At 40.0% G+C, this 19,611-nt stretch overlaps 1 protein-coding gene across 1 annotated transcript in view; it reads right to left on the reverse strand.

The window, feature by feature from the left end:
• Nucleotides 1–19,611, reverse strand: part of EIF2AK1 (eukaryotic translation initiation factor 2 alpha kinase 1) — a 39,908-nt gene that overhangs the window by 10,101 nt on the left and 10,196 nt on the right. The window contains exons 3-11 of the mRNA XM_065412059.1: nt 13,734–13,867; nt 13,265–13,296; nt 11,208–11,307; nt 9,539–9,619; nt 9,025–9,122; nt 8,074–8,133; nt 6,910–7,282; nt 4,090–4,201; nt 1,727–1,833 (exon numbers count right to left, since the gene is read on the reverse strand). Coding sequence (XP_065268131.1) covers nt 1,727–1,833; nt 4,090–4,201; nt 6,910–7,282; nt 8,074–8,133; nt 9,025–9,122; nt 9,539–9,619; nt 11,208–11,307; nt 13,265–13,296; nt 13,734–13,867 — 1,097 coding nt within the window. The remainder of the gene's footprint in view (nt 1–1,726; nt 1,834–4,089; nt 4,202–6,909; nt 7,283–8,073; nt 8,134–9,024; nt 9,123–9,538; nt 9,620–11,207; nt 11,308–13,264; nt 13,297–13,733; nt 13,868–19,611) is intronic.

Raw genomic sequence — 19,611 nt, forward strand, 5'->3', positions numbered from 1 at the left:
AGTTTAAGTAGTAAACAAAACAAGCAAGATATTCTACAAATTCTCATAATTAAAGCCAATTAGTCAACAATAATCTTATAACTATATCTACTGTCATCAATCAAGGTTACTCAGGAGGACGTAACGACAAAAGTTCTAATTCGTTAGATTTTTTAAAAATTTGGCTCTCATTGTTCTTAATGGGAACGAAGTCAAGCTGCCCTCAGGGAAGATGGTGAACCCTTATGCGGTCTGGAGACAGAGAGGTGCACTGTGAGAAGAAGGTGAATAGAACCAGGGGCCATCTTGGTTAAGGGCAGCATCTGGCCTCAGTGCCATTGAGAACAATAGCAGATAACCATTTTGAAAGAGAACCATTTTTTGAGAGTTTCTCTGAAGACAATAATTTTCTCCCTTAACAGAGTCTGAAGGAAAATAAACAGAAAAAAAAATGACCATTAATACTAAAATGTAGTTTCAAAAAAATACCCATTGCATCAGGTCTATTCAAGATTCATCCGTCTGCTGGAGTTTGTGTAGACAGATAAGGCTGCAAGTTTGTCACGGAGGTCACAGTCTGACTTTCTGGGATCTCTGGGACTTCTGCAGAGGCCAATGCACCTGGTCCGGGGGCCGCCTGAACTGCTCAGGCGGCCCCTGGGCCAGTCGCACCAGCCGCTGCTGGGGCAGTCTCGGGCCACCGCCCCCTCCCACCTCCAGCAGCAGCAGGAGTTTGGGTGTAGGAGGGGGCTCAGGGCTGGGGCGTGGGGCACAGGAGGGGGTGAGGGCCTCAGGGGGCTGCCCAGAAGCGACAACATTCCTCGGCTCCTAGGCAGAGGCGCAGCCAGGGGACTCTGCGCGCTGCCTGCACCTGCAGGCACTGACCCCACAGCTCCCATTGGCCACAGTTCCCTGCCAATGAGAGCTGCAGAGCTGGCGCTGGGGGCAGAGGCAGTGCACAGAGTTGTTTGGCTGCACCTCCGCCTAGGAGCTGAGGGAGGGGGATGTCGCTGCTTCCGGGGAGGCATGGAGACAGTTAGGGAGCCTGCCAGCCTCGCCAAACCCCCCTCCACCCCCACCCAAGATTTAGTCAGGGGTATACAATACAAGTCATGGACAGGTCACAGGCTGTGAATGTTTGTTTACTGCCCGTGACCTGTCCATGACTTTTACTAAAAAATACCCATGATTAAAACATAGCCTTATAGATAGAAAATGCCTAACCTGAGATCATTTGGGACATATAACAGTCTGACAAACAGTGCTAAATTTCTTAAAGGAACCTATTTTAATTAATTTTAACTCAAATTAATTAATAGGTTTACTTGTAAATTTTCAGCAAATTCATTCTGTCACGAAGTGCTGTAATTTTGGGGAAGGTGCAGTATATTCTTCATACATGAAGAGGTTGAATCTTTAAGTGCAAAACTCAGCTCAGCCTTAGCTATGGAGCCAGTATCAGCAACTCCATAACACAAATGGTCTTTCCTGCCTTTAATAGTAATACCTAGTTCCTATAAGGCATTTTTCACCAGTAGATCTCAAAGCACTTTTCAAAGGAAATCAGAATCATTATCCCATTTTACAGATGGGAAAACTGAGGCACAGAGAGATGAAACAAGTTGCCCAAAGTCACCCAACATGCTAGTGGCAAATCTGATAATAGAACCCAGGTCTTTTGAATACAAGTCCAGTGCTCTATTCACTAGGCCACACTGCATCCTCTAATGATAATTTTTCAACTTACTTTAATGTCTCGATGTACGACTCCCTTGCTGTGGATATAGTATACTCCTTCTAGTAACTCTTGAAAAATTTTTGATGTCCAGCTGACATCCACAAGGTGATAAGGACCTTAAAACAATTTAAAATTTTTAATTATTTCAGCTGATTTTGCTAAAACTAAAATGCTTTATAAATCTATGGTAAAATGGCGTGTCAGTTTATCTGCAAACACGAAGACAGTCTAAATAAAATTAGCATAGGTTAAAAGTGATTTCCCATGGCGTAAATAGGAAATTTCTTCTTTAAGATAGTGGTTGGTGTATGAGCTCTAAAGAAAGAGAGTTTATATCCTCTCTCTCGCTCTAATCTAATTGTGAATGTGCTCATTATCCATATGTCTAATTCTCTTCTGAATCTTACTAAGCATCAGTATTTACTTTTATCGGTGTTAAATTTGTTGCTTTTCGATTTGATTGAAATGTCCTGTGGAGTTAAAATCACAGAAGTTCCTGGTCCTCTGGTTCCTAAAGAGGATCCAAAAATGTTGCATGAAAGTATAAAAGTGAAAAACTTCCAGGTAAGAGGTTATTCTCTCTCCTAGAATCATGGGTTGAGAGTTTCAAAGTAATGCAAGAGATTTAACCTCACATCCACTATGATTCATGGAGAAGGTATGGCTAAATCCCTTTCACTGCTTTGAAATTCTCAACACTGATGTTCCTGTCTTATTGAGCTCTGCTCTAACAAGACGGTGTTGAAAATGGCTGACATCTTTATATCATTCATCATTCTGTATACCTCTATCATGTTCCTTCGTACTTGTCTCATCTCTGAACTACATAATCTGTCTTTTCAGTCGCTCCTCATTCAGAAGTCTTTCTGTGCCTTCAATCATTTTCACTGTCCTTCACTGAGCCCTTTTTATTTGTGCTATATCTCTGAGATCAAGTGACCAGAATTGAACACAGTATTCCAGGTAAGGGCATGCCAATTTAATATAATGGCATATTTTCTGTATTATTTTACACTCTATTCTTTATAGAGCCTAACCCATCTATGATCATACTGCCTATTCATGTATCATTTTTAGGTTTTCAGATTTCCCTAGCCTTGACTAACCTAAACAGTCATCTACAAATTTTGCCACCTCATTTTGTTCAACTCTTTTTCCAGATCATAAATATATTAAACACTGCTCCTAGTACAGAACCCTGAGGCTCACCAATGTTAACCTTTTGCTACACTCAAAACTGATCATTTATTCCTACTCTGTTTCTTAGTTTCCAACCAATGGTAGTAATTTACCTTTCACCCCATAACTACTTGGTTTCATTAACATCCTCTTGTGTGAGTCTTTGTCAAGGTTTTTTTTTCAAAGAAAAAACAAATTATACTGGAGTTCTTCTATCCAATTCTCAACCAGGACCAATCTTGCTTAATTTAAGAAACCAAAAAGACTAGTTGTAGGTAGGAAAAGGAGGGAGGGAAGGGGAAACAAATAAAAACCAAGCAGCTAGGAAATTTCACTCTATGCAAAGAATGTAACAAAAAAATTGTTCTCAAAAGTGATGTGATAAGTAATCAAATTAAAGACACATTTTTCATTTCAAGATTTATAGTTGTATAGAACAGTTTGTGTTAAGTAGATTTCTTTTCGCATTATGAAAGGAGTAGAGCATATCTTTAATGCTCTGTCCTTAAAAGACCTGTCCCTCTAGATATCAACAGTCAATGAAGCCTGCTGACATCACCATCTAAGAACTGCTCCAATCAGGACCAGATGTTAAATCCACTATGGTCAATCAAAATAATGCTGTAGGATGTTTTTTGTTTCTCCAAGAACAAATTTTAAAGCTTTCAATTGCGTTGTAACCTCACTGCATTAGAGAAAATGAATAAACTATAAAGCTATCTCCTTGTCGTTGAAAACTAATGTTTAATAGACCAAGCAACCACAATTAGGAATTATTACACCTGCTTTTGGAACATAGCTCATTCTGATCAACTGAAATTGTTCTGGAAAAGGAACAAAAATCTACATAATCTAAACTGCTCATTGAAAAAGGACAGGCCTTCTCAACAGCAGCTCTACTTCTCCAGATCAGTCCTACTTCTCATGCATAGTTTTTCACCCGTCACTTTTGGGTGAAGTTTAAGTCTCTTCTACAAACACCTCATCTGTATAGACTACACACATTTTACTAAATTACTGTTATTCTGATTGAATGAAAGGGGGAAAGGACCTAATAACCAAAGTCCATGTTATTAACTGCTGTCAATAAAGTATAAAATCAAACACATTGACTTCCAAATAGAAAATCAAAATATATTTGGTTTTTGCCCTGTAAGTATTTATATTTAAAAAACAAACAGTATAAATCTTACTGGAAGATTCCTCTGTTCGCTCACCACATCTTTTGTTTCTGTCAACAATCCAGTCCCACAAGGAGATTTCACACAGTTGCATCTGTATATGAAGCATCAGACAATACTCCATCTAACAGGAAAATATTGGTACATATTTTTTCACTGTAATATAAGCGATGATCACTTGTACAAGTTTATTTTGTTTCAAGACAAATGATCTGCAGTTTTAAACTAAGATTGAGTACAGAGTGGATGGCAGATACAGTGCTATTAAATTTATTGTGTTTTAGGTGAGAGAAGAGAATGTACAATTATTTTGCTTTCCTTATTCCTCAAATGGTACTAAGTAATAATTGTTTAAAAAGGCATACAAGCTGTATGCAGTGTAGTTCTAGCCATGTTGGTCCCAGAATGATAATGATAAAATAATAAAAGCTAACACAACAACATGACAGATGTTCTTAAGATATCAAGGAGTATCTGGGTACGTCCATGGAAAGATTTTAGGGTTTTTTTTTTTCCTTTTTCAGATGGGCTATGTAGGGAAGCATTCTGACCAAGGAAAATAATTTACAAGAATATCAATATTGGAAAATATACTTGTTTTGATAAATATAATACCAGAATCAAGAAAATACTGGATCTCACTGCCTTTAGAGCAAAATGCATTCAGACCGGACTAGTCAATTTATTTTTTCCCTTATAGTCAGTTTCATTTTCTGATGATGATGCACTAGTACAACCCTGCAGTGGCTGGGTGCGATCACTGTTGAGATGAAATGCTATTTTCAATTTAGGAACATATTTATCAATTTCATATCCCCACAGGAAAACCCTAAAATTGGACCTCAACTACCCAACAATATCCCTTTAAGATATTATGTCAAATTTGATAGATACCCAGCTGCAGTCCATACCCCAACTGATAAGGCAAGACACTAGTTGGTTCCATACAGGTGTTGTATCATATTATTACATAGTTTCTCCATCTTTTAGCAGTTTGATCCTGCACCACTGAACTCAACGGGGGCTTTGCCAATGATTTCAATAGGAGCAGAAACAGGAGAAGAGCTTGTATTATTTATTAGCACATTGAGTATGTAATTACATACTGAATTTCTCGTGTGTTGGTTCATTTGATAATTAGATGACTGTAGCAAACATCTTTAAAAACTTTCACAACAGATATTTTGAGAAGCAAGACAATATCACTGGTTTAAAGGTAAAATGATCAGCTTTAAATAGCATTTTAATTTTTTTTTTAAATTAAGTTTTGTTATTAACAACACTTTGGAAACTCAAAACAGAAATCTACTTTCAAATATTCTCTCTACTTTCACAACATTTTTAATAGTGGTTGTATTTTATTTATGTATTTTTTTTTTTTTTTTGAGAAAATGGGGATAGAATTTATATTTCCTGATGTTTATGGATTCACTTGCAGCCCACATGGCATATGTTCATCTAGCGAGATCTGCTTGGAAAGCCTATGCGCACTTTTGAATGGTGGAACAAAAAAGAGCAGCATTTTGTACAACTGAACACATGCTAAGTCCTCAGAAGTATGAATATTAAATATACAATTAATGTGTTAATACAGTATCTTCTATCTGGTTTCTTTTACATATATAAAACCTCTGCTTCCTGTCCTGCAACTGCTTCCCTGATAATCCTCCAAAAACACGGCCCATGTCGGATTCCTTCTCTTCAACTTCCTACTCCCTCCTCTCCACCCCACTTCCTAAAAGTCCAAATTTCACCCATGTATCTCCCAGCACCTTTAATCAAGTCATTTAATACACAACACATCAATTTCATGCCTCACCCAACTCTCGCTTTCTATTCTTCCCGAAGATTACTTCCCACTAACACAAGCCCTGATCTCTCCTTGCCCTCTCACTCAATTCCCCTATTTATACTCCCTCTTCACCAGTTGCAGAACAATCTAAACCCAGCCCCACTAAATCCTAATTTCTACACACATAACACCCTCTCTCCTAGAACTCTTGGCTCCTGACCCAGCCTAGCATCACTAGTCAGTAAATTCTGACACTCTCCCACAAGCACTGCCCCATATCTTCTCTTTCCTTGCATCTCCCTTCAGGAACTCCAGAGGACACTTCCATATTCTATTCTATTCTATTCTATTCTATTCTATTAAAAGCTGCAGATCTTTGGAAGCAACCCTCCCATGCCAAAATGAGCATTTCATTATGTGGGAACTCTGACAGCAGCAGGGTCTTGAGACCTTCCTGACATGGCTACGCAGCTCCACCCCCACCCCAGATGCTCAACTGTCTCTTTCTCCTCAGTATTTACACTTCACCAAGTGGTTCCCACTTCCACATGCTTCTGCTTCCCTCTTCCTCTCCATAAGTGACATTGCCTGACTGGAAGATAACTGAAAACTTGCACACACGCCACATTTAGGTGCATTCGTCAGCAATGTTTGGATTGGTCACTAGTGCAGAATGCTGGAGGTTTTTTGGCTTATTTGGGTTTTTGGGGTTTTCTGTTTGGTTTTTGCAAGAATAGCATTTCTGATTTTTAAAATTATATGTATAATTTTAACTGAAGAGAGCCAAAGCTACAAATATTATAGACTTTTCTTTAATGCTAAATTTTGGCAACTCTTGTGGTGAGCATCCCTGTAATTATGTTATCCACTCAAAAAAACAACAACAATTGAGATAAAATTACTAGACTTTGGCTCCAATCCCAGTCATACCATTTATAGAATTCATTGTTATAATTCATGGGCACACTTACTTAAGACTACTCTGCACATATCATCACATCAGAGATCAGTTAACTGTATTTAAAGAGGGGTTTATTTACCTCACACTGCCTGTGCACAGACATGTGTTTCTGGGAGCATTCGTCTTCAGTGCAAGAATCACTTGAAATGATACTATCTTTATTCAGATTAGAATGAAGTCCATGTGATAGATGATTTTTAAAATAAACTGGTCCATTGGCAGTACTATTTATGCAACTTTCTTGTGAGTCAGTGAGTGGTTCACATTTATTCATTTTTATTCTTTCTTCACCATCTCCACTGGTAAAATCTTTTGTTATATCCATTTGCTGCACTGATTTATTATCTTGATTCTCAAGAAAGGTATATCCAAAGGATTTAATTTCTTCTGAGGTAAGGTCAGCAAAGATAATGGAACTGCTGCTTTCCATATTTTGAATATGACACTGGTTTCTGAAGAGAAGGAATCAGTAAGTATATACAGTTTGTATGTTATCTACTAAACACAACAAGAGGCGGACGTCAGAATTGTACTTCAGCTTTTATTCTGGAAATGTTATAAAAAGAGATATGGCTATTTCAAACCCTGGGAAAACTGGGATAATATCCAATATTTGTTTTACCCTTAGAAGCAGGAGTTCTGCCTCTTCCCTACAAAAACCGTACAACTGCTCAGTTGCCATTGTAGGGTCACCCTTTAAAAGACTCTTCCGAGGGTTTATTTCTGATAGTTGACCTTTTCAGTTTGGCAGAGACAAGCAGTTATAGCCCCATGTGATCATTTGACAGATGTCTGTTGCATCTATGTCCCTTCCAGCTGGTAAGTGTTGCTATTACATTTTCCCCCTTCCCACCCTCTCATCTTTGAGATGGCAAATCCTCACATTTTTCTCTTGAATAGAAACCCTCTACCTCCCTAATGACACTAAATCTGAACTGAATCTTGTTGGTGAATAGTACACAATTTGTGAAGTCTATATGTCTAATAATAATGTTAGATACTATTGTGATAGACCCTATTAACTCCCAAGGTGGAGGAATGTTAGACAAATTTTCTCATCCTCAGACATCTGATGAAAGGGGGAACAAATACAAGAATAACTGATGCCTAATAGTTCACTACTTGATACAAGGAAGTAATATTGCTGTAATATAAGTTTAATTCTACAACATTTAATGTTACATGGAGAAAGACCCTATGTTAAACCCAGATTAATATCATCATTTAACACTGTAATACTTACTCGCCACTCTCTTGGTCAGAAGACTTTTTGAGTGACTGCAACTTCAGGACTGTCTTATCTATTAGATGAACAGAAAAAGTCACATTTTACAAAACAAGACAAGCACACATTTCATTGCATATTAACATTACAGCTATAGCTACTGATTAAACTAGTAAAATTTACAACGAAGGCAGGGAAAACTGAAGAAAAAGGAAAATAAGAGGAGATGCATAGTAGAGAAGAAGGGGGGGGGGGAAACAGAGAAACAGTGCCTCCCTGTCAATGACAGAAGTTGATGTCTCAAAATCAGATTCTGCCAACAGAAAGCTCAGAAGCTACAGAGAAACCCCAATTTACCTCACCAAATATTTTAAAAACCCTAATATGGAAAACAAAGTAAGAGGCAGTTTACATTTTGCCATTAAAATAATTCTGGACTGCATCAATTTTTCTAAAGTTTTCTGGAGCAGTTAGGAAGAGGAGAAAGTTGGAAAGGGATCTCCAGACACCACCACAGATCTGTGATTTCACAATCAGTAAGCAAATGAACTTCTCTCTCAACCTCCTTAATACACAGTGCTTTTCCTCCAAAGGTCTCAAGTGGGTCCTTCCCCCAGGGTCCCTTCTACACCTAGCCACACTGCTATGCCTTGCCTGAGCTTTTTTTTTTTAAAGAAACTGGATTCAACTGGACCCTATGCAGCGTCCAAAATCCTACTCAAATATTTTAATAGGTAGGTTTAGATGTCCTGCATTTCTAAATTAACCTTTATACCCCCGATAATCTCTTGATCAGAACAGTGCAGTAGGTAAGGCACTTGATAGCCATTGTCATGCTTCCTAGAAAAAATGTTTGGAAAAATCTCTGGTTCCTTCATCAATTCTGAGAGTTGAGTGTTCTGCAAATTAATAGAACAGACATGCTTATGGGAAGTATGAAGTTACAATGATAGCAAATAATACTTCCCTTTTGGACATGCTTGTTGAACATGTTCTATCCAAGCAGTGTGATAGCCTACAATGTTAGGATGTTGCAGGCCAGCCAACACTTTAACTTCTCGCAATACCTGAAAAAAAGACCAAAAGGCAACTTTATGATCATCCTTTAATTTGACTGTAATATGAACCCAAAGGGGAAAAAAAAACAAAGGTTTCTAGATACAGTTATTTTACCTCTCACTGGAATTTAAGAATTTGAGGACAGATAATTATTTTGCAGCATTAAGGATAATACAATTCAGATCTTGCAGAATAATGTTTTATATTACACTCAGGTTGGGACTAAATAAACATACACTAAAATATTATAAAACATTCTTCCTGTTTAGAAACATATGAGATACAAAGTTTATAAAATAGGAGATATGCCCACTTACTACTTTGCCATAACCAACATTAATGCCACTGCTAATTATATCAGGAACCAATTACAGTAAGCCCTGAGTTAAACAGAGAATCTGAACATGGAAAAATAAATTCATACCTTCATGCAATCTCTTTTGGTTGCTTTCTTAATAAGATTTTTTTTAATTGCATAGAGCTGACCATCTAATTTGTTTCTGACCTGAAAATAATTTTTAAAAGGGAAAAGTTAGAAAAAGCAAATTTCACAAATTTAGATCAATGTGTCAAAAACTCATTTGAACAACAACAGTTTGTTTCCTAAGAGTCAAAATCTTACACTCTTTATTCAGATTACCTCTCAATGACATTAGAGGAGGTCTTCTGGATTTGACCCTAAATGTCTAATGAAGAGGTGCCCAAGTTTTGCCTAATATACAGCAGCACAAGGGTCAAAACTTACATAAAATGAAATGGACACCACTGCAGCCATCCTTCCCTTCAATATTGAGTGCTGCTCACTGAGACTACAGATCCAAGCAAAACAAAGTTCCTTCTTGATCTGAATAGCCTCGCCAATGATATATTGACAAATTATTTGTATTTTTAACTACTGTCTTTGGTCTGTAACATTAGAGAGGTTACACTAGATAGGAAATGAGTTCTTTGCTTATTATTACAACGCAACTAAATATTTTTAAAACAACTTTGGCAAGTAGTACATGACTCAGAAAAACAAGGTGGATGAGGTCATATCATTTATTGGATCAACTTCTGTTGGTGACAGAGACAAGCTTTAGAGCTACAAAGAGCTAATCCTCAGGTCTGGGAAAGGTATTCAGAGTGTCACAGCTAAATACAACGTCGTACAGATAGTTTAGACAGTTACATGACTTATGAGTCTGAAACTAAATACACCTCTACCTCAATATAACGCAGTCCTCGGGAGCCAAAAAATCTTACTGCATTATAGGTGAAACTGCGTTATATTGAACTTGCTTTGATCCGCTTGAGCACGAAGCCCCGCAGCCCCGCCCCCCCGGAGCACTGCTTTACCGCGTTATATCCGAATTTGTGTTATATCGGGTCGCATTATATTGGGGTACCTTCATTTTCTAAAATATATTTTATTTTAGATTTATACAATATCCACCAAACATAATAATATGGTTGACAGAGGAAACGAGGTTAGTTACTTGGCATCTAATTTTCAGAAGAACTCAGCATCCGCTGAGAAGAGAAGCCATTATGAACAGTGGGTGCTCAGCACTGCTGAAAATCAAGCCCTAAGACTGTAAGCTCTCGGAGGGGGCGGGGGGGGGGGGAGAACAACGACAGGACTGTCTTTCTAGGCATTTATATAACACTCACTACAATGGCACCTCTGGGTGCTACTACAATATAAATAGTAAAAATAATAGTTACTATTCACCAGTGGTTGGTACAACCCACATTCAAAATTAAAATAATTTTCTTTTTTACTCAACCACAGTTAAAACAAAATAAGTTTCCCTGCTTATTTTATATAGATAAATCCAAGTACTTCATCTGAGAAGTAAGGATTCTCTCATATTCAGGATATAAGAATAAGACTGTACACAAAAGTGAAATATACAATATATTCTGTTTTAGACAAAAATGCATTGGAGTCTTCAGAAAGCACCCTTCTGAAAGGAAGAACTAAAACATCTTACACAGTTTCGGTTCATATTTGTTTTATTGCATATTTCTAAGAACAAAAACAATCAGGTGAACTATTTTCCACCTCAAACAGTTATTAACAAAGCTGTTAAAATAGAGGATAAAAATACCTTGTACACTGTACCATATCCCCCTTTTCCTAGTCTTGCAATCTCATCAAATTCATTTAAGTAGCGTGAAGTTTGTGCTTCAAAGAGAACTTCTTTTTCACTAATTAAAAAAAAAGTATATTTTATGACTGGTTAAACTAAATCACAAGCTAAAATTAAGGTACTATGTAAATCACAGATAGAGATGACACAGAAACTTCATTTACATTGTGAAAAATAGCTAAGTACTATGACACTATCCCTATAGTGCAAACTGAAAGCTAACAGTGTGTGTGAACGAGAAGGTTAATGTTCCAAACAGCAATACTTTGTGAAGTTCAAGGGGGAGATTTAGGCTATGTCTATGCTAGAGATCTCACAGTGGCACAGCTGTATCGATGCAGGCTATGTCTACACTAGAGACCTTACAGTGGCACAGCTGTATCGATGCAGTTGCGCCACTGTAAGATGTCCTGTGTAGCCGCTCTATGATGACGGAAGAGAGCTCTCCCACCGGCATGATTAAACCACCCACAGTGAGCAGCGGTAGCTATGTCGGTGGGAGAGCGTCTCCCACTGACATAGTGCTGGCCACACTGTTCAGTCGATATAACTTATGTCAGTCGGGGGTGGGGGTGTTTTTTCACACCCAGGAGCAACATACATTTTACCGACAAAAGTGCTAGTGTAGACACAGTCTTATTGAAATGGTGGTGCAAGATGACCTGCTGAAGAGAATTGGAATTACATTAGATTGAGTTAACACATAACTGCTGTAAGCAATACAGAAAGAATATATTTAAATTAGCATTAGTGACTAGGAAACCCACTTGCAGATTAGTTACTTGCTATTCTGAAAAAATTGGTAAACAATTTCAAAGGATTCTGTACCACAAGGTGAACTTGGTCCTATTTTGACAACTTTAGTTTAATTTAAAATATTTATCATTATTGTATAGTAAACTAGAAAATATATTACTGTGTATTTTAGGCAAAGTAGCAAAGCCTTTACTAAATAATGGTGGTGAAAGTTCAGGGCGAGGAGTGGGCAGGTTACATGAGAATTATTTTTTACAGATTAGCAGAATGAGAATTAGAAACATTTTATACTGTTTATATCAAAAGGCCATTGTCAGCAATAACTGTTTTCCTAGAATGATTTTACAGAATCTCTCTCAGCCACAACTTGCTAACTCTGCAACAGCTGGAGGAGCAAAGCTAGCTATTTTCTCTTTAGTAATTCAGTCCCCTTTTTTCAGCTGTCAATTAGGACATTTTGACTTTAAAAAGAAAAGCTTCAACCACTTTTGTGAAATTTATCTCACCCCTCTTCAAAGAATGATAGCAAGGGAAGAACCCTCATCTGATCCAAAAACCTTTTCAAAATAAATACAAAATGTCTTTGTCTCCACTGAAAACAATACTCTAGCCACTATTGTCATAATACATTCCAGATTCCTGAAAAAGCATTCCCTAAGATGCAAGATAATGATAATCATGCCCATGTCAGAATTTTAGCCTGCACCCAAACTCCATTGAAATTCTAAAGTTAGCAGGAAACATTTATAACAATTCTGTTATTTTATTTAATGGGAAAAAATTAATGGGACTATTTCTCCGGTAGTGACAGGAGAAGGGTCAGAAGATCCAGCTTGGAGTGTATAACCTCCAGCTGGTGCCTCTATTTCCTTTACAGATCCAGAATTTACCTGTGAATCCCATACGGAGAACCAAGCATCATCAAAGGCCAAACACTAAGGGGGCGCTTTTGCTCCTGGCAATTGGCTATCATGTCACAGCTACTTAAAAAAAATTAACTTTAATACAGCAGCCCATCAAGTAAAACCCAATGTCCTACATGAAGAAAATGCAATAGGAAATCTCTCTTCATCTTTACCCTTTTAAAGAGTAAGCTTATGTTTTTGAATACACAGGTGTTTTACACTTTATCAAATTCCTGACACGCAAGATCTCAAGTGCAATATTTTCATGCTAAGCTGAAATCTATTATTTTTATAGTGCAAAACTTCAGACAGAAAGTTAATCTTAATACTTGGCACAGCACTTTGGACAGATACCTGACTGTGTGAGAATCTCCATTGTCAAGCTCCTATAAAACAACAAAATACAACTTTTAAAAAAAAGCTATATACCGTCAGAAAACTGATGTGCAGTTAATGGTTAAGTATGAACTTCACTATGAGAAGGTAAATTAGCAGGACAGCAATTCCAATTATTCTCCTAAATGATGTAAATAAGAAAAAATAGTAACAGATTTAAATCAATATGTCTAACTTTCGATCTGAACAAAAATAAAGCTTTGACCTGATAAAGCAAGAATACTGTAGACTTTAAGTTACTATTTGCATCTATAGATCTAGATATTTCCCCTCACATCCGCCCAAAGTGTAACCAAAGCACCATTTTGTATGACTTTTGAAAATACACAATCCAAATATAAAAATAGTTCCATAAAGAAAGTTGCTTCAGAAATCCTAACACGTAGGTTCAGTAATGTAAAGGTTATTAAAGAAACTTAAAGTTTACCTCAAGTATTTGTTGATTAGCTGCTTTCATTAATTGAGTAATGGCTCTATTATGTTGCAATCTTAAAGAACTAAATTCATCACAGAAGGCAAAAGAGGAGAGCAAGCCCATTCTAGTAAATGTCCGACAGATTACTGTAAAAAGAAACAGGATAGAAGTTATTTAACAGGAAACCTAACTAAACAATTGCAACTTTAAATAGTATACCCAGACTATACATTAATCCTTATTATTTCTTAGTCTGGTCACAATTTATAGTGATCAATTGAATCAATGAACATGAACAGGAGCTAGGTACCCAACTGCATCTTTCCCACCCAATATAAATAAATATGAGCAAAGTTCTGAGCAACAATTACTTGTATTTTAGCACAGGGGAGGGAACAAATGCCAATACTAACACCACATGTGGGTATTTACATAACCATCTTGACCTGTACTTTTTATTCAGAAGTAACTGCTTTATTATTGAAACTGAAGATAATTTATAATTCAGTCAATATGGAGCTTGGAGTGCACGTGGTAACAGTGCATGAACAGTCACATAAGGAATTCTTTTTAAAACAATAACTGAAAGAGATTCTGAATCTGAAAAAACAAATGCATTCCATTACATGTACCCTAACACCTTTTTCCTCACTCCTGGTGAGGAACCAAACTAAAACTAATTACACCCCAACTACAGCTACCCTGTAGAAATCCCCTCCCACTCACCAAATTAATCCACATTCCTTCACCTCCTATCTTCAGGGTGAAAGTCTCTTGTGCCCATCTCCTTCCTTTCCTAGCTGAATAAACTATCTGACCACCACCCCACCCGTTTGGCTGCCACAAACAAGGCACCTTTGTTGTATTTTTAGAGTTCAGTGCTAACAGCATTCCAGTCTGTTCACAATTATGAGGACTCATATTACCATGGGCTACCAACGCTATGCTATTAGTAAAGAGTGGCAGTATCAACGTTTTTGCTAATTCCCCTAGTGTGTATGCACATGTATATGCATGTACATGTAAATACACAAAGAATGCATTGCTCATACCTCCACAGTTAAGCTAAGACCAATTTCTCTCTCAAAATTGTTCATTATGCAGTCTATTATGAGGAATAAAAAACTGGGCCTGATAAAATTACTACATACTGGAAGAGTAGAGATGGAATTTTGGTGACAGTTACAAAAAAAAAAAAAAAAAAAAAAACACTTAGGACTGTTTAGGAAGTTCCAAGGAGTTATAACTGTTCAGGAGTCCTAATGAGTTAAAAGGGACTTTTTTTGGAAATATGTTGAGCCTCTTTCTTTGGATCATCGTAGCTCAAAAACAGCCTGTTAACAAACCCAGCAAACTATCCATATAAATACATTTCTTTGAAAATATGTACATAAGCTATATTTACAGAAATTACATTGTAATTAATGGAAGTTGTTGAACAATTGTTGAATTTAATATTATAGTTATAGGCAGGACGCTGGGTCACTAAATGGTGCACTCTAATGAAGTAACAACCAATCATTGCCCTTCCTCTCCAGTTCATTTGTAAACTTCATCTCTATTGGCTGAAATTAGTTAATGGGAACTTTCCACCTGTCAAGACTTTTCAGGGGTCAAGGGCTGGATTATCAATACACAAAGAACACTTGATTGGGTCATAGTAGACATAGTGACAGAGTACTGTTGTGTATATTTGTCTTGACAAAGAGAAGGAGAGGTAGAGAACTTGTGGTTATTTACCTTGGGATAGACAGTAGAGACATTGGTATAGTACTGATAAACAGATCCTGAAATAGATATTAGAAGTAGTGGTAGAATACTTGTTTTCATTTGTCTTGATATAGAGAGTAAAGATAGTGGTGTAGGTTTAGGTACATTAGGCCTGGTCTACACTATGACTTTAATTCGGATTTAGCAGCGTTAAATCGAATTAACCCTGCACCCGTCCACACAACGGAGCCATTTATTTTGAAATAAAGGGCTCTTAAAATCGATTTCTGTACTCCACCCCGACGAGCGGAGTAGCGCCAAAATCGATTTTGTCATTTCGAATTAGGGTTAGTGTGGCCGCAATTCGATGATATTGGCCTCCGGGAGTTGTCCCAGAGTGCACCATTGTGACCGCTCTGGACAGCAATCTGAACTCGCATGCACTGGCCAGGTAGACAGGAAAAGCCCCAGGAAAATTTGAATTTCATTTCCTGTTTGCCCAGCGTGGAGAGCACAGGTGACCACAGATAGCTCAGCTCATCAGCACAGGTAACCATGCAGGCCGATAATCAAAAAAGAGCACCAGCATGGACCGTACGGGAGGTACTGGATCTGATCAATATATGGAGAGAGGATTCAGTGCTAGCAGAACTTCGTTCAAAAAGACGAAATGCCAAAACTTTTGAAAAAATCTCCAAGGGCATGATGGAGAGAGGCCACAATAGGGACTCAGATCAGTGCCGCGTGAAAGTCAAGGAGCTCAGACAAGCCTATCAAAAAACAAAGGAGGCAAACGGTCGCTCCGGGTCAGAGCCGCGGACATGCCGCTTCTACGCCGAGCTGCATGCAATTCTAGGGGGGGCCGCCACCACTACCCCACCTGTGACCGTGGATTCCGGGTCGGGGATAGTCTCATCAGCTACACTTGAGGATTCTGCGGATGGGGAAGAGGAGGAGGAGGAGGAGGAGAAGCTTGCAGAGAGCACCCAGCACTCCGTTCTCCCCAACAGCCAGGATCTTTTTCTCAGCCTGACTGAAGTACCCTCCCAACCCAGTATCCAAGACCATGACCCCATGGAAGGGACCTCAGGTGAGTTTACCTTTTAAAATATAAAACTTGTTTTAAAAGCAAGGGTTTTTTAATGATTACTTTGCCCTGAGGACTTGGGATGCATTCGCGGCCAGTACAGCTACTGGAAAAGTCTGTTAACGTGTCTGGGGATGGAGCGGAAATCCTCCAGGGACACCTCCATGAAGCTCTCCTGGAGGTACTCCAAAAGCCTTGCCACAAGGTTTCTGGGCAGTGCAGCCTTATTCCGTCCTCCATGGTAGGACACTTGACCACGCCATGCTTGCAGCAAGTAATCTGGTATCATTGCCTGACAAAGCCTGGCAGCGTATGGTCCCGGTGTTTGCTGGCATTCAAGCAACATCCGTTCTTTACTTGCTGTGTAATCCTCAGGAGAGTGATATAGCTCATGGTAACCTGGTTGAAATACGGGAACTTAATTAAGGGGACAGAGGTGGCCGTTCCTACTGGGCTGTTTGCCTGTGGCTGAAAAGAAATCCTTCCCTGCAGTTAGCCAAGCGCAGGGGGGGGAATTGGCCCTGAGCTTTTCACGTTTGGCTAGCAGGGATCTTCCCTGATACCAGCCACGCGGTGGGGGGAGGGGTACAGCGATCATCCCAGAGAATTTATGGCGGGGGGGTTAGTTTGGTTTCTGCAGGGATCTTCCCTGATACCTGCCACGCGGTGGGGGGGAGGGATAAAGCGATCATCCCAGAGAATTGGATGGGGGGGGGGGGGGTTAGTTTGTTTTCTGCTGCTGAAAGTTAACAGGAAAACCGCAGCAGTCAACGGGCTTTGCTTGGTATGTGGGAAAGGAGGGCGCAGAAGCCGAAAGACAATGGCTTACCATGGCTGCATGCAAGCTGAATTCTGTTGCCCGGACCTGCGTCTGTGATCTCTAACACCAAAGCCACAGGCACTCAATATTAAGATGGAAAATGCGACCTTGTACTGAAATCACATGTGCTATGTAATGTGAATAGTGTTTTTCACCATGAAAGAGTATAAGCATTGTTCTGTAAAATGTATCATTTTAAAAACTTCTCTCCTTTTTTTCAACCCTCCCTCCAGCAGCTGCAAATTTTTCAAGCCTCCCTCCTCCATCCTGAAGGCTATCTCAGATAAGGCGGCGTAGAAAGAGGACGCGAGACGACATGTTCACGGAAATAATGGAATGCACCCGCAATGAAAGAGCTCATTTGAATGAGTGGAAGGACACTGTATCTAAATTTAGGAAAGATGCCACTGAACGTGAGGTCATGAGGGACGCTCGAGATGAGAGGTGGCAGTCTGCAACGCTGGGGCTGCTGCGTGAGCAAACGGACATGCTCCGGCGGCTGGTGGAGCTTCAGGAACGGCAGCAGGATGACAGAGTGCCGCTGCAGCCGCTGTATAACCTCCCTCCCCCCTCACCCTGTTCCATATCCTCCTCACCCAGACGTGTAAGAATGCGGGGGGGGAGGCTCCGTGCACCCTCCCACTCCACCCCAGTGGACAGCCCAACCAAAAGGCTGTCATTATATTGAATTTGTTCAGTGGCCTTTTACTTCCCTCCTATCCTCCTCCCAAACCTCACCCAGATTACCTTGTTGGTTCTCTCCCTATGTTTATAATCACTTAATAAAGAATACATGATTTTTAAACGATAGTGACTTTATTTCCTTTGAAAGAAAGCTGGGGGAACGGGGAGGGTGGGTTCCTTACAGAGAATGAATGAGTCAATAAAGGGGGCGGGTTTTCATGAAGGAGAAACAAACAGAAATTTCACACTGTAGCCTGGCCAGTCATGAAACTGGTTTTCAAAGCTTCTCTGATGCACAGCGCTTCCTGGTGTGCTCTTCTAATCACCCTGGTGTCTGGCTGCGCGTAATCAGCAGCCAGGCGATTTGCCTCAGCCTCCCACCGTCCCATAAAGGTCTCCCCCTTACTTTCACAGAGATTGTGGAGCACACAGCAAGCAGAAATAACAATGGGGAGATTTCTTTGGCTGAGGTCAGAGTGAGTCAGTAGCGATCGCCAGCGACCTTTTAAACAGCCAAATGCACATTCTACCACCATTCTGCACTTGCTCAGCCTGTAGTTAAACAGCTCCTGACTCCTGTCCAGGCTGCCTGTGTATGGCTTCATGAGCCATGGCATTAAGGGGTAGGCTGGGTCCCCAAGAATAACTATTGGCATTTCAACATCCCCAACGGTTATAGTCCCTTGCTGCAGCCCTTTAAACAGAGTAGTGTTCCTGAAGACGCGAGCATCATGAACCCTTCCCGGCCAGCCCACGTTGATGTTGGTGAAACGTCCCTTGTGATCCACAAGTGCTTGCAGCACCATTGAAAAGTAGCCCTTGCGGTTTATGTACTGGGTACCCTGGTGCTCCGGTGCCAAGATAGGGATGCGGGTTCCATCTATCGCCCCACCACAGTTAGGGAATCCCATTGCAGCAAAGCCATCCACTATGACCTGCACATCTCCCAGAGTCACTAGCTTTTGTAGCAGCACCTCAGTGATTGCTTTGGCTACTTGCATCACAGCAGCCCCCACAGTAGATTTGCCCACTCCAAATTGATTCCCGACTGACCGGTAGCTGTCTGGCGTTGCAAGCTTCCACAGGGCTATTGCCACTCGCTTCTCAACTGTGAGGGCTGCTCTCATCTTGGTATTCTGGCGCTTCAGGGCAGGGGAAAGCAAGTCAAAGTTCCAAGAAAGTGCCCTTACGCATGCAAAAGTTTCGCAGCCACTGGGAATCGTCCCACACCTGCAACACTATGCGGTCCCACCAGTCTGTGCTTGTTTCCCGGGCCCAGAATCGGCGTTCCACGGCTATAACCTGCCCCATTAACAGCATGATCTCCAAAGCACCGGGTCCCGCGATTCGATAGAATTCCATGTCCATATCCTCATCACTCTCGCCGCCGCGCTGCCGTAGCCTGCTCCTCGCCGCCTGGTTTTGCAGGTTCTTGTTCAGCATAAACTGCACGATAAGGCGCGAGGTATTTACAATGTTCATGACTGCTATCTTGAGCTGAGCGGGCTCCATGCTTGCTGTGGTATGGCGTCTGCACTGTTCACCCAGGAAAAAGGCGCGAAAAGGTTGTCTGCCGTTGCTTCCTGGAG

Source organism: Emys orbicularis, chromosome 10 (assembly GCF_028017835.1).
Source record: "Emys orbicularis isolate rEmyOrb1 chromosome 10, rEmyOrb1.hap1, whole genome shotgun sequence".
Taxonomy (NCBI): Eukaryota; Metazoa; Chordata; order Testudines; family Emydidae; genus Emys; species Emys orbicularis.